An 11,864-nucleotide genomic window follows, 5' to 3' on the forward strand; every position below is an offset into this window, starting at 1 on the left:
AACCTGTGGCCTTGGTGTTATCAGCACCACACTCTCCCGAGTGAGCCACAGGCCAGCCCTAGAACCAGGCTGCCCTGTACATACTGGACATTCCACTGTGGTGGGGCCTCTGCTCTCCCACTCCCATCTACCTGTGAAAGAGAAGGTCCTAGAACTTTCGTACTACCAAGACAGGAAAAGGAGGAGCTTTCGGGGCTCTTCGGGACTGGTCTAATATTAGCAGTGATTTTCTCATCTGACCCTTGGGGACATCTTTATGGGTAGGTGTTATTATCGCTTCATTTTACAGATGAAGCAATTTGGGCTGCCCCTTGGAAAAGAGGATTCCTAGCTGCCATCCTAGCTGTGTGCGTGTCATCTGCCCCCCCCATTCCATGCCCTCTCATGTGCCAGCTCTGGGCACACACTCAGAAATGCCTGGAACACCTTTCTGCTGCCTGGGCTGTAGGCTCAGACACCCCAGGAGTAGCTTGATGTCACTCTATTGCCCTGCCCTGGTTGAACACGATGTTCTTCCTCCACATTTCCACCCGGACTGCCTCCTGCCCCCAGCTATATTTAGAACTTTCTGTGGTCTTTACCACCAAAGCATTCGATCCCTTCTCAGGGTCTGAAGAGTGGGCAGAAACCCATGGTAGGAGCAAGCTTTTCTCTAGGTACCTCTTGTTTCCATCCTCCACCCTAGGTCTTTCCCAACTACTCTGGTTTTGGGTAAAAATGCCAGCTACTAGAACATCATGGGTGGGGTAGGCCTGGAAAGGAGGGTGGCTTACCACCCATTCGAAGAAAAAATTCCATGTCTGCTAAAGCCTACTGGCCTCTAGTGGTGAATAGTAACTAGTCAATCATTTATCGATGGTTCCCAACCTTTTTACCCCAACCAACCTCATGATTTTTACTTTTCACGAAATCCGTATTTCTAAGGTTTTACCTTCCCTCCAAATTAAACTTTATTAAATAATGATTACTTTCCTAGTTTTTAGGTATCAGATTCATCTAAAACTTCTGATCATAATGAAATAACCAGTTGTTTTACCCAAAGCAAAGAAACTTGATGCTTCATTTATTCTGTAAAATTTCATGTGTGATTTTAAATTATGACAATAGCCCAGTCTCCCATTATAATGGAAAAAGCTTTAGAGATCATGTTGTCCAGCCTCCTCAAAACTTACTCAGAGACAAGTAAATGACACACAGTTACACAATGGAACGTCTTTGGGCAATGATGCAGTTTTTCCTGTGGGAGCATTTAGTGTTAGAGTTGGGGAGGAGCTACGGGTGGAGGAAACCTGATGCAAGGGGTCTGGGCTGTGCCTGAGGCTGTTAAAGACCCTTCCCCTACTTGAATTCCCAGGCCTGGGTGCCCTGGGTCAGATTCCACGGATCTGCGAAGCAGATTGGTGATGATCTAGTGCCCAGATCCACAGCCTTGCTGCCCTCTCCTATCCCAGCTTGAGGACTGAATGCCACTCTCCTTGTTGGGGTGGATTTTTCTCCTAAGACTAAAGGAGGCACTTTTCTTCCTCAATCTGAGGATTTTGCATATTGTTATTACTGACCTGCTTTCTGGTCTCTAAATCTGGAGTCCCAACCTACTGCAGGTGTCACAGATTTGGTAGAGTTACATTACTGGGAAAAGAGGGTGGGAACCCCAATTTTTTTAAAGTGACGGATGTCTGGGTCCCAGAAATGTGTATGCAGGGGGTTCCCCAGTGTCTTCTAACAGGCCTTGCTCCTCAGGTGACCCGGAGCTTCGGGATTCCAGGGCTGAAGAAAACCATGGACTGGTTTGGCTACTACGGAGGCCCCTGCCGTGCCCCCTTGCAGGAGCTGAGCCCCGCCGAGGAGGAGGCACTGCACATGGATTTCACCAGCAATGGCTGGCTCTGAGGGCAAGCAGGGGACACTCCTGGGCTGAGCCCATCTCAGCCTCCTGCAGAGGGGGCATGGGGGGCTTGGGGGTTACAGGCTTCTTTCCCTTCAGTCCTCGAGGTTGTCTTTCACCAGGCGCTTCCAGGCACAACTCCTATTCTCATAGCCCCGTGACTTATCCCATTTGGATACTAAACTCTGAGTCTCTAGAGCCCTTCCTACTGGGAAGGAGCAATTTCTTACCTGTATCTCTCCTATGGATGCTTTCTGATGCCCCAAGGCACATGAACCAGGAGCCAGAGGGAAGAGCGGGGGAGGGTGGGCAATTGACCACAGTAAGAAAATTTGCGAGAAATTGCTGTCAGAAGGGAATGTTTACTAGATCAAGCTTTTGTTGGTGGATCACTTAATTGTCTAATGGAATATCACCTGACTAGTTTTACTGAAAGTTACCAACCTATATTGTTAAACTATAACCCCACCTATGTTCTCTTCCTGTAACTTCCTGGTCTGAAAAATAAATGCAGGAAGAGAACCCCAATTCGGGGTTAATTTCCCAAGGAAGGGATGCCTCTCCCTTGAGGGTTCTGGGGGAGATTAACCATTTCAGGGTCTCTCACTGCTCAGAATAGATGAGTTTTGGGTAATCCTTTGCGGCTCTGTCACCCAGGGGAAGTGGGGTGACAAATCCGTGGGGGGCAAAGCAACAGGTAAAAGGCCACGAAAATCCATTACATTGTATAATGTGGACTATACTAATTATGCTGATTTGAACATCACATATTGTACACAGGTATTGATATTCAGTGCTGTATCCCACAGATATGTACAATCTACTATGTTGCAATAAAAAATAAATTAAAAAAAAGAAAGTTAAGGGCTGGCTGGTTAGCTTGGTTGGTTAGAGCATGGTGTTATAACACCAAGGTCAAGGGTTCAGATTCCTGTGCTGGCCAGCCACCAAAAAAAAAGAAAAAAAAAGGAAGTGTAAGGTTAAAAAGAGAGGTAAATGAGGTAAATAGATCCTCGTTTAGAGCAGAGGCTAGAAGAGAGAATATAAAAGATGTCAGTTTTCAACTGACACTGGGCATCTGGATGACACTAAAGCTTAGGGCTTAGCCCCTAGTCTCCTCTCACAGGCAACTTCCAAGGAGCTGGGCTCACAGGAGAATCAGGTTTAGGGCTGGGGGAAAGACAGCACCCCTAGCTGTCACTGGAAGCAGGCCAGTGTCCTGGTTATGAGCTCAGCCTCTGGGCTTAAACAGGCTGGGTTTAAGTCCTGGGATCTGCCTGTTACTGTTTACAGGACCTTGGGGAAACTACTTAACTTGCCCAAGCCTCATCTGTAACAGGGATAACAACAACAGCACTTTCCTCCCAGGGCTGTGGTGAGGACTGAATGAGATCACACATGTGAAAGGGTAGCATGGCAGGTGAGTGTCCCACCACTCTGCTCCTTGCAGAGAGAGGGAAACCCAAGCAGAAGCTGACTTGCCTAAGACAACCAAGCAGGTCTGGCAATAATTGGTGTCAGGACTTGGGCACTCTGATAGTCAGGGTGAGAGGAGTCCAGTGGAAAGAGAGTTGGAATCAGAAAGACTGTGATACAAATTCCATCAGCTCTGCCACTTACTAGTTTGGGTAACCTGAGCCTGTGTGATTTAAAAAAAAAAAAAATGTTCATACCTCCTACTCTGCAGAGGTTTTGAGAATTAGATGATATTATATAGTAAAGGACACAGTACCAAGCCCCTAATTAACTTTGAGAAACAGCAAATGGGTTGATATTCATGAGGATGTGGGACAAGAAATTCAGGCAAACTAAGTAGAGGCAGTTCTGGTGATTTGTTTATTCTTCATAAACACTTGTTTCTACAGTACAATTCAGAGAATAAATAGAGGCACACGGCTATAATTTCCACCACAATCTGCTGTTAAAGAGACATTCAGTGTGAGGAAAGAGGGTTGCGGGGGGCATGTTTGGGTCACCGGGTACCTGGAGGCCTCCGTGAGAAACTGTGCAGGGATCCTATCAGTCAAGATCTGACTGCAGGCTTCACGGCCAAGGCTCACGGTAGAAGAGTTAGAGGGAACCCAACACAGAGACTTTTAGTTCACTGCAGTCTTAGGATAGATACAATTCTATCAAAACCCCAAGGGGTTGAGGTGAGTCTGATCTGGTCCACCGAGAAAGAACTGTGTCAGTCCAAACCACCCCTAAGGATTCAGTTCACTCCATGCCAGGGCCTCAAGTGGCCTGGATATGTCTGCCCTTTGCCCTGGAGTAAGAAATGAATACAAGTTATAAGATTATTGTTTATATCAGTTTCTTTCTTGACTATCCCAGAAAAGGATCCTGTCTGAAGTCTAAGGAAGGAGAGAGGCACAAGTGGGGATTATCTGCTATAACTCAGTTAAGGAAGGGAGAAGGAAATAGCACTCTTACTGAATCCTTCACGGGGGATAAGCAGAGATGAATACCAGTCTGATCAAAGTGGAAGCCTGAAGCCATGATTCCACCCAGCAGGGAATGAGGCGGTAACATACAGAAGAGCTCTGGCCTTGACTTTCACAGGGCTACTGTATTGTCTAAGCCACCCCTACCTTTTTCCTTATATCTCCAAGGTGGCACAAAGCACTGGCCGTAACTTGGGGCTGCGATCATCTGTCCCAAATGTAGGCAGAATGAAGAGATTCTATATCACTTGGCAGAAAATAAAGTAGAAAGCCGTAGCAGGTCTGCACCGGGTAAACCAAGATCTTAGGAACAGAGAGCACCAACAAGTCAGAAAAGGCGGCTTCTCTGCCCTCTAGCACACAAGGGCCAGGGAAAGAGAACTGCTAACAACTGCTGCACGCTCTGTGGGCCAGAAGCCTCAGCACTTTTCTGTGATAAGATTCCTGATTGGCAGGTGATGGGGCACCTCACAAGGCTCTGGTCCACAGTGGTTCTCATCTCATCTTAGATCTGGTTCATTTGTTCACCCAAGTGAATAACCGGGGCATCAACTTTACCCAGCACTTGTCAGCTGGTGCCCAGTGCCCCATCAGGCAGTGAGATTTCTGGCTGACTTAGAGGCACTCTGGGCCCGCTGGACGACCGCAGAACACTTCTCACGCCGCAGTAACTTGTTGTTCTCAAATAGGCCTTCATTGCGGGGTATTCCATGAGAACCATCAGGGAAAGTCAGCAGGCCTTTGAGGAGGACAGAAAAAACATGGGGGTGACAGTGGCTCAGAGATCAGGTCTCAGAGATCAGCTTGATACATAGTGGCCAAAGAAGAGAAAAACTCATAGCTCTACCCAGGGGTACTCTATTGGTGAGATCAATGGATAGGCATTAGGGCATGATCACTATGGATTGTTGGCCATCTACAGAAGAATTAAAATTAAAAAGGTATATTTCTACCCATTTTATGCTCATATAAGTCACCCATCCCACTGGGCTATAACTTACCAAAACCATCTACTCTGCCGTTTTTAAATTCCCCCTCATAGGTCATGTTGTCATGTCGAATGAAGACTCCAACGCCATTAAACTTGCCATGGGCAAACTCCCCCTCATACCTGCAGAAACACCAGGATGTTAGCCATTAGTGGTGAAGTTAGCTGTACAAGCTAACTGGGTCAAGCAGATGCTCATCTGTGTTATTTAATAATGCCAAGGAGCAAAGCTGATTCCACTTGTCTCAGAGCTCACCCCACCTCCACCCACTCCATTCCCAACCAGCAGAGACAGGTCAGAGAGTATGTATGAGATTAGGCCCTAATCTCAAGGAAAGAAATGAGTGGAGGTGGGTGGACAGTCACTCACCTCCTTGACATTTCAAATTTTATATCTCTTTAAAAACAACCACTGTAAGAACTGCTTACTTCTTGCCTATTTTCTGGAGGGCTTGGGACAAACTCAGGGTTGACCAGATATTTACCAATGTTCCATTTCTATACAAGAGCCTCCCTAATTTAAGGCTGAGAAAATGACCTAATACCCACCTTGAGCCATCTGAGAAGGTTAGTACCCCGAAGCCATTGAAGAGCCCATTCTCAAAATGTCCCAAGTAGGTGCCACCATCTGCAAACATCAGTTGACCGAAACCATGTCTGCGGCCTAAGCAAAGAGAAGGACAGGTGTTAAGTTGGAATGGGACAGCTTCAGGGTCCTTTCTCACTCATCTAGCATCCTTACCTTCCATCACTCTACCCACAAAGGAAAGAAGAGAAGCAGTGACATTAGCAGGGCAGAGAACTATTAACCAGAGTCAGGCATCTGGAAAGCCTGGCTCTTTCCCATCTTAAGTCACAACCATCAGATCTGGAGGTCTCTCTAAGTATAAGTGATAAGAGAACACTTAAAAGTAACAAAGGTTAACATTTATATGCACCAGCCTCTCTTCTAAGCACTTTGTATTTATCACCTTATTTAATTCTCATGACAACCTTATGAGGTAGGCACATTGTCATTCCCATTTAACATATGGGGAAATCAAGGCAAGGAGAAGCTAAATAACTTACTCAAGATCACAGAGCTCTAAGTGATAGAGCAAGAATGCAAAAGCAGCAGGCAGCCTGACTCAGAGCCCTCCACATTTGCCTATGTTGCCCCTCTGAGAAAAAAGTACCGTTTAGCACCATGAAGCTACTGGACCACCCTAACAGCCTGACTGGCAGCACTGGTTTGAGCTTTGTTATGTCAATAGTGCTGTGCTTACCCATGAAACTGACTAGAAAACAGAGCAAGATGATGGGGGAGCAATCATGCCCTTCAAACAGAGCATGAGGGAGTCCTTTTGGTGGACAGAGACTGCCAGGCACAGCCTAAGGAAGTCTCTCCTCTAAAAGGCCATATTAAAGACAGCAGGTATTTGGGAGGCAGAAGAAAAGGCTTGGGATGGAAGCAGACAAAGTCACATCACATCTGCATAATTTCTCAAGGCTCAAGAATTTATTAGCTGCAAGGATCTAATGTGAAAAGAATGAGGCACATGTCTGGTGACAGCATGACTGCCCTTCACCCGCACAAGTGTAGAAAGTCCACTCTTCTCGGGGCAGTTCCTGGCTTGCTAGGACTGGACCCATGAGACTTTACAATGGCCAGACTGTTTCCAAATTGAAAATCATTAAACTGCTTCCTGTATAGTCTCAGGCACTGAAGAATTTTACTATTCCTATGAACAGATAATTTCAAATGTAATGAGCTGTCACAGGAAATTCAAGGCAATAAATGCCATTTGCTCTTGAGTGTCTGCCCTAATTTCCAGATCTTCCTTAATTTCTTAAGATTCACTAGAACCAAGTAATTACAATCAATTCTGTATGCTCTAATTTATGGGCATTTAAAGTAATTCATTCTACTCTGCTGGGTACATTAGCATTTATTTAAAAAATTCCCAAAGAATACCACTAAAGGATGAAAGGATATTAAAACACTGAAAATTCAGAAGTGGAAAGATTTAACTCATTTCTGGAGGTTGGATTAACAATACCATTTTCTAGTTCCTTTATATAATCCTAAAGTAGAATAAAGAAAAGGCACTATACGGAACTAAACCCTGGAGGTGGAAATGAAGATCCATAAAGTGGCCTCTATAGCCTGATATATTTGTCCTTCAGTCAAATGAAGTATTTATCACTGGATACTCCTCAGGGGTCCTTCTCACCCTCCTTCCATTCACCACGATATTCCTCCCCACTGGAGTAGGTGAAGGAACCTTTTGTCAGGGTCATGGTGATGCCTTCCAGAAGAAAATGATGAAAACTGCAGGACATAAGCAAAAGAGAACTAGTGTCATGGGAAGGACTGCAAACCAATTTTGTAGATACATTCCAAAGGTTATCCACCTGGTGAGTACATACTACCTTGGGTGCCCTTAACAAAAACACCTATCTCTCCAACCACCACTAGTGTCATGGGAAGGACTGCAAACCAATTTTGTAGATACATTCCAAAGGTTATCCGCCTGGTGAGTACATACTACCTTGGGTGCCCTTAACAAAAACACCTATCTCTCCAACCACCACCACCACCACACCACTACCTCTGCCCAAGAACTCTTATCCCTCTACTTGTCTTAAAAGTTTTTAGCCAGTTCCTATTTTTTATGATCTGGGATGAGATGGAGGATTAACTTACAAATATTTACTCAATACCTACTATGTGCTTAGTTGATGTATAAAATACAGTCTCTTCCCTCAATGAATTTATAATTTAGTTGATAAAACTAACAATTGAAACACTGAATTATACCAGAGATAATGTAATTAAGTGCCAACTTGGATGGCAGAGATTAACAAAGACAGGAAATGGATAGAATTTAAAACAAGTAGGAAAGAAAGCAAAGGACAATTCCAGATTGAAAGGACATGGGGCATGAAAGCACAAAGAGTGATGTAAACATGGGATGTTCCATGGGAAACTAAGAAGTTCATAGTAATACAGTTTGAGGGTTTATTTAGGGAGTAATAGGAAATAAATGTCTAGGTGCACTCAACCAAAATCTTAATTCTGCCCTGTCTACAGCTAGTCCTTTTTCTCTATACCACAGCCTCTGCTTTTAGGTCAGGATAGCTCAGGCAGACATTTGAAAGCTAGGCGGAGTAGTTTATAGCAGATAAGGTGGGAAAAAGAGGATGTCTCTGGGGGGTTTGTGAACAGGGATGAGATATAACGAAAGCAGTGTTTAAGGAAAATAAATGTGGAAGCAGGGAGCAGGACGGGTTGGAGCAGCAAAAGTCTATAGCCGGAAAAGCTAGCAAGCAAGGAGTGTGATAATTCAGTGGATTGTAAAAATGGGCACAACGATTCTCCCTCTGTTTATGCCCTTGCAACGTGACATAGCAGACCCTCCCATTAAGAAGCAGAGTTTATTTATTCCTCCACTAGTACTGGCCAGCCACCGAAAAAAAAAGTATTCTTTCACCTGCTGGGTTGGCTACACAAGTTGCTCTGACTAACGGGATGTTAGTAAAAGTGAGATAGCAGAAGTGTGAAAAGCACCTGTGCATTGGGCTTGCCCTTTTGCTTCACTTAGACCTGTTCTGTTAAGTTCTGCCCCCATGGGAATAACTAACCTAGACTAGTCTACTGGATGATGAGAGGCCACGTGGAACAGCTGTCCCAGCTGACCACAGATGCATGAATGAGCTCAGGCAAGACCAGAAGGGCTGCCCTTCTGAGCCCAGCCCCAAACTAGTGACTCACAGAATCACTGGAGAAATAAATGGTTGTTATTTCAAGCCACTGTGTTTTGGGAGTGGTGTTTTATTACTCAGCAAAAGCTAACTGATATATCCAGGTATGAGTGGGTGGTCCAGTGGGGATAACAGTATAAAGGGAGCAGGAGGAATGACTATAACAGATACATCTTAGGGGAAAAAAACCCCCAGTAACATTTAGGGACTGGCTAGAAATGGCTTCATACAAGTGATAAAAGAATGTTGTATTCAAGGATATCCTGTAAGAAGGGAGTTAAGATACCCAAAATATCATTAAATATAAACAGAGACAAATAGAATAATTTCACATACTAAAAAAAAAAAAAAAATGCAGTCCCTAATTCTTTTTATTCACCCCTTTATCTTTTTTTTTTTTTTTTTTTAAAAGATGACCGGTAAGGGGATCTTAACCCTTGACTTGGTGTTGTCAGCACCACGCTCAGCCAGTGAGCGAACCGGCCATCCCTATATGGGATCCGAACCCGGGGCCTTGGTGTTATAAGCACCGCACTCTACCAAGTGAGCCACGGGCCGGCCCCCACCCCTTTATCTTTTCAAGATCTAAGCAATACAATGTTTTCTCAAGTGATGACAATGCAGATTCCTAGGCCCAAACTCAGACCTACTGAATCAGATTCTGTGCAGTTGGAACTTGGGAATCTGCACATTTAACAAGCTTATCTTTAGATTCTTACTTAAAGCTTGTGGACTATACTCCACTAAATGGAAATACTGTGTTTAAAAGCTCTCTGAACTATAAATCACCATTGAAAGGTCACCTATGATTAATAATTAACCTAGAGTCTGATCCTCAGGCACCTGACTGCCAACAGGACAAGTGCACCTTTTCTTCAGGCACTGGGGCCAGACCTGGCGGACAAAACAAGAGGGGATTCTTAAGTCCCTATGGGCCTGATGCCAGTGACTAGCTTCCTTTTCCTTTAGGTTCCAGAGAAGCCAAAACCACACCCAAGATTAAGGGTTGTATTGATGCCTTCATTATGGAAAATTAAGATGGAGTTCCAAAGAGTAGTTTCCACAGCTCCACAGCACAAGATGGGTCTTATATATTGCACACAAAAATAATGCTTGAAATGTTGAGTTAAAATAACACATACATTAAGTTTGTTTTCTCTAAATTGTGGTGGTGGGCAGTGCTGAGTTATTTACACCCCAATTCAGGTGGCACAACCCTCTACAATCAACTGAGCTAAGGCTAGAGAAGCTATTGGAAATACCTTTATAACAGGAACTAATAATTATTAACTACTTATTGTGTGCCAGGCTTTTTAAATACATTATCTAATTCTACCTCACAACTTTACAAGGTAGGTATTATTATTTCCACTTTACAGATGAGGAAACTGAGGTACAGAGAGGATAAGTTAAATTAACTCAGGTAACCCAACTAGTATGTGGAAGTTAGACTCAGAAACCTGGCAGGTGGCCTCTAGGGTTCACGCTCTTAAACACTAACTCATACTAAGCTATCTTATCCTGCCTTCCAGTATAACAGAGTGGTGTTGTGGACCCTGATAGCAGAAAGACCTGAGTTCAAATCCTAGTTCACTGTGTAACCATGGGCAAATTACTTAAACATCTCTAAATCCTCTGTCTCCTCATGTATAAAGTGGAGATAATATACCTGTTTCACAGAGTTGGCAGGTAGGTTTAATTAAATAACATACATGAAAGTACTTAGAACACTGCATGGCCCTGTCAACTAAATGTTAGTTTCTTTTCCTCCTTCCAAAAGAGACACTAAACTCACTAGCTGTAATGGAAATTTCTTTAAAGTCTTTGCAGAGTATAAAAATGCTACTAACATAATTCAAATAACATTCTGAAATACAAAAATTCAGCAGTTTTGACTGAGGTAAGTACTAAGTAGAGGCAAACAAACTACAGTTGCCACCCATCTGTTCTTTATCCTGTCAACTAAATGTTAGTTTCTTTTCCTCCTTCCAAAAGAGACACTAAACTCACTAACTGTAATGGAAATTTCTTTAAAGTCTTTGCAGAGTATAAAAATGCTACTAACATAATTCAAATAACATTCTGAAATACAAAAATTCAGCAGTTTTGACTGAGGTAAGTACTAAGTAGAGGCAAACAAACTACAGTTGCCACCCATCTGTTCTTTATCAACACCCTATAGCATATTTTAGTTTTGGCTTTATGTCATAATGATTTTTTATACAGATACCGAAAGCCTGGAAATGGTTTGATGTGAACATGTGACCAGAACAGAGTTTAGTCACATCTTCTAGGCCCTGGCCCCGTCCTAAAGTTCTAGTTTCAGACATGAGGACAGACGAGTTCTGAGAATCCCTGAGCTCTCACTCAAACATGGAGAAACATTAATGTCTAGCCCCATTACGAAGGCCAGCTTTGTGGAGTCCCTTCTAGAATGTTTGGGAGTCACTCCTAGGGGATTTTCTCACTTCTCCAGTTATCACTAGGGAACTCTGTGCTCAGCACCTCTCATAAGGAAAAGACCATCCTGAGACAAAGACCATTTTTTTCTTGTACTAAAGCCCCTCACACCTCTAGGGGCTATTTTCTCAGAGAGGTGATGCTGGTACCTGTTGTGCCATCTCTGTCCTATCAATGTCCTATAAGATGAGCATCCAATTTCAGGCTCACAGCCTCTTATCAGCAACCCAGCATTTGCTGGGCAGAGGTCAACATGACTCTATTGCAAATACAACATTAATGAGAGGAAAAGAAGCAGTTTTCCATCAGATCTGCAGAAGAGAACTCTTTCCAGTCTACACAG

General features: G+C 43.8%; 2 protein-coding genes across 5 annotated transcripts in view; one reads left to right on the forward strand and one right to left on the reverse strand.

Moving 5' to 3' along the window:
• HOGA1 (4-hydroxy-2-oxoglutarate aldolase 1) overlaps positions 1-2,184 on the forward strand; it is a 24,298-nt gene extending 22,114 nt beyond the window's left edge. The window contains exon 7 of the mRNA XM_008573228.1: positions 1,741-2,184. Coding sequence (XP_008571450.1) covers positions 1,741-1,890 — 150 coding nt within the window. The 3' untranslated portion in view covers positions 1,891-2,184. The remainder of the gene's footprint in view (positions 1-1,740) is intronic.
• Positions 2,185-3,702: 1,518 nt separating this feature from the next.
• The window catches only part of MORN4 (MORN repeat containing 4), a 14,430-nt gene continuing 6,268 nt past the window's right edge, over positions 3,703-11,864 (reverse strand). The window contains exons 2-5 of one of the 4 annotated variants that reach the window (XM_008573231.1): positions 5,867-5,981; positions 5,331-5,440; positions 4,888-5,068; positions 3,703-4,151 (exon numbers count right to left, since the gene is read on the reverse strand). In XM_008573231.1, coding sequence (XP_008571453.1) covers positions 4,920-5,068; positions 5,331-5,440; positions 5,867-5,981 — 374 coding nt within the window. In that variant the 3' untranslated portion in view covers positions 3,703-4,151; positions 4,888-4,919. Of the gene's footprint in view, positions 5,069-5,330; positions 5,441-5,866; positions 5,982-7,530; positions 7,629-11,864 lie in introns of all 4 variants that reach the window. The other 3 variants (XM_008573233.1, XM_008573232.1, XM_008573230.1) reach the window with 3 other exon arrangements.

This window comes from Galeopterus variegatus, unplaced genomic scaffold (genome assembly GCF_000696425.1).
Source record: "Galeopterus variegatus unplaced genomic scaffold, G_variegatus-3.0.2 Scaffold891, whole genome shotgun sequence".
Taxonomy (NCBI): Eukaryota; Metazoa; Chordata; class Mammalia; order Dermoptera; family Cynocephalidae; genus Galeopterus; species Galeopterus variegatus.